The sequence below is a fragment of the Octopus bimaculoides genome, chromosome 22 (assembly GCF_046866305.1).
Source record: "Octopus bimaculoides isolate indiv1 chromosome 22, ASM4686630v1, whole genome shotgun sequence".
Lineage (NCBI taxonomy): Eukaryota > Metazoa > Mollusca > Cephalopoda > Octopoda > Octopodidae > Octopus > Octopus bimaculoides.
Window position 1 is genome coordinate 29,252,588 of NC_142949.1, and position 2,500 is coordinate 29,255,087.

The 2,500-nt window shown below is 41.8% G+C and overlaps 1 protein-coding gene across 1 annotated transcript in view; it reads left to right on the top strand.

The window, feature by feature from the left end:
* LOC106867414 (glycine N-acyltransferase) overlaps nt 1-2,500 on the top strand; it is a 12,167-nt gene that overhangs the window by 7,364 nt on the left and 2,303 nt on the right. The window contains exon 2 of the mRNA XM_014912283.3: nt 1,182-1,295. Within this exon, the coding sequence (XP_014767769.1) occupies nt 1,182-1,295 (114 nt within the window). The remainder of the gene's footprint in view (nt 1-1,181; nt 1,296-2,500) is intronic.

A 2,500-nucleotide genomic window follows, 5' to 3' on the forward strand; every position in this document is an offset into this window, starting at 1 on the left:
TATTTTCGGTGCTTTGAGACCGCGACCTGTTCACTGACAAAATTCAAGATGCAGCAGAATATGGAAGGTTGGACCTCTAAGCAGGGCATTCCTGATACTCTTAAAGCCAGGAACTTTTCAGCACCCCCTTGTATACATACATTTTTTTTTTGTTGGCACTCCGTCGCTTACGATGTCGAGGTTCCAGTTGATCCAATCAATGGAACAGCCTGCTCGTGAAATTAACGTGCAAGTGGCTGAGCACTCCACAAACACGTGTAGCCTTAACGCAGTTCTCGGGGATATTCAGCGTGACACAAAGTGACAAGGCTGACCCTTTGAATTACAGGCACAGCAGAAACAGGAAGTAAGAGTGAGAGAAGGTTGTGGTGAAAGAGTACAGCAGGGTTTGCCACCATCCCCTGCCGGAGCCTCGTGGAGCTTTAGGTGTTTTCGCTGAATAAACACTCACAACGCCTGGTCTGGGAATCGAAACCGTGATCCTATGACCGCGAGTCCGCTGCCCTAACCACTGGGCCATTGCGCCTCCACTGTTTACATATGCATATATGTACACAACTTACATACACACCTACAGATACTCTTATGCATACATGCTCACACACATTATACACATAGAATGCAAGAAAAGTTTCTCATTTTTATTTACTTGGTGCAGGAGTGGCTGTGTGGTAAGTAGCTTGCTTACCAACCACATGGTTCCGGGTTCATTCCCACTGCGTGGCACCTTGGGCAAGTGTCTTCTACTATAGCCTCGGGCCGACCAAAGCCTTGTGAGTGGATTTGGTAGACGGAAACTGAAAGAAGCCCGTTGTATATATGTATATATGTGTGTGTGTCTGTGTTTGTCCCCCCAACATCACTTGACAACCGATGCTGGTGTGTTTACGTCCCCCGTAACTTAGCGGTTTGGCAAAAGAGACCGATAGAATAAGTACTAGGCTTCCAAAGAATAAGTCCTGGGGTCAATTTGCTCGACTAAAAGGCGGTGCTCCAGCATGGCCGCAGTCAAATGAATGAAACAATTAAATGAGTAAAAGAGTATGAGTAATTAGAAATGAATTTAATTGTTTCTTTTAAGTTTTAAGGTAAATTTTTTTGATTAAAAAAATTTTCTTTTGAAATTCAATTCAATTTTGTTATCTCTCTCTCTCTTTCTTTCTTTCTTTCTTTCCAATCAGGTATTTTATACAATTCGACACATTTTGAATGAAATCTTAACCAACTTTGAGTGTCTTGTGGATTCCTGGCCAAAATATACATGTTTTGTTGTACGACCATGTACAGGCAAAGAGGTAACAAATTTTTTGTTTTTCACTTCTCTTTCTTTCTTATAGGTATCATTATTATTATCATCATCATCATCTTCATCAACACTACCACTGCCACCACCATCATCTACACTGCCACCACTGCTGCTGCTGCCACAACAACCACCACAACCATTATCAACATCATCATCATCACCACCACCACCAAGCATGGCATATCACCAAATGTCTTGGTCACTTTCTGTAAATTTGAATTATATCTATCTATCTATCTATTTACCTACCTATCATCCTAACTATCTATCTAATCTATCTCCCACTCTCTCTCTCTCTCTCTCTATATATATATATGTATATGTATATATGTGTGTGTGTGTGTGTATAAATATATATGTATATATGTGTGTGTATCTTTGTGTTGTGGCTGTCCTCCCTTCCACTGCTTGACAACCAGTGCTGGTTTGTTTACATCCCCATAAACCAAGCCTTTCAGCAAGAGAGAGACCCAATAGCATATTTATGTACCAGACTTAAAAATAAGAACTGGCCCCAATTTGTTCTACTAAAAACCTTCAAGGTGGTGCCCCAGCATGGCCACAGTTCAATGACTGAACCAAGTAGAAGATAAAAAAATAAGGTTAAAAAAAATATCTGAAACAAAATATTGGGTTGTCCGGAAAGTTCATGCCGATTTATAGAAGCTTACCTTTCGACTTATTTGCCATGAAACCACCTCAATTCTGGGAAGAGAGTATTTTCAAGTTAAAGGAAAGATGGAGGCGCATTGTGCTACAAAATGGTTCATATTTGGTTCCCTTTCTTTTACTCTTTTACTTGTTTCAGTCATTTGACTGCAGCCATGCTGGAGCACCACCTTCAGTCGAGCAAATCGACCCCAGGATTTATTCTTTGTAAGCCTAGTACTTATTCTGTCGGTCTCTTTTTGTTGAACTGCTAAGTTACGGGGGACGTAAACACACCATTGTCAAACGATGGTGGGGGGACAAACACACATACATATATCATCATCATCATCGTCGTCGTTTAACGTCTGCTTTCCATGCTAGCATGGGTTGGACGATTTGACTGAGGACTGGTGAAACCAGATGGCTACACCAGGCTCCAATCTGATTTGGCAGAGTTTCTACAGCTGGATGCCCTTCCTAACGCCAACCTCTCCGAAAGTGTAGTGGGTGCTTTTACGTGCCACCGGCACGAAGGCCAGTAAG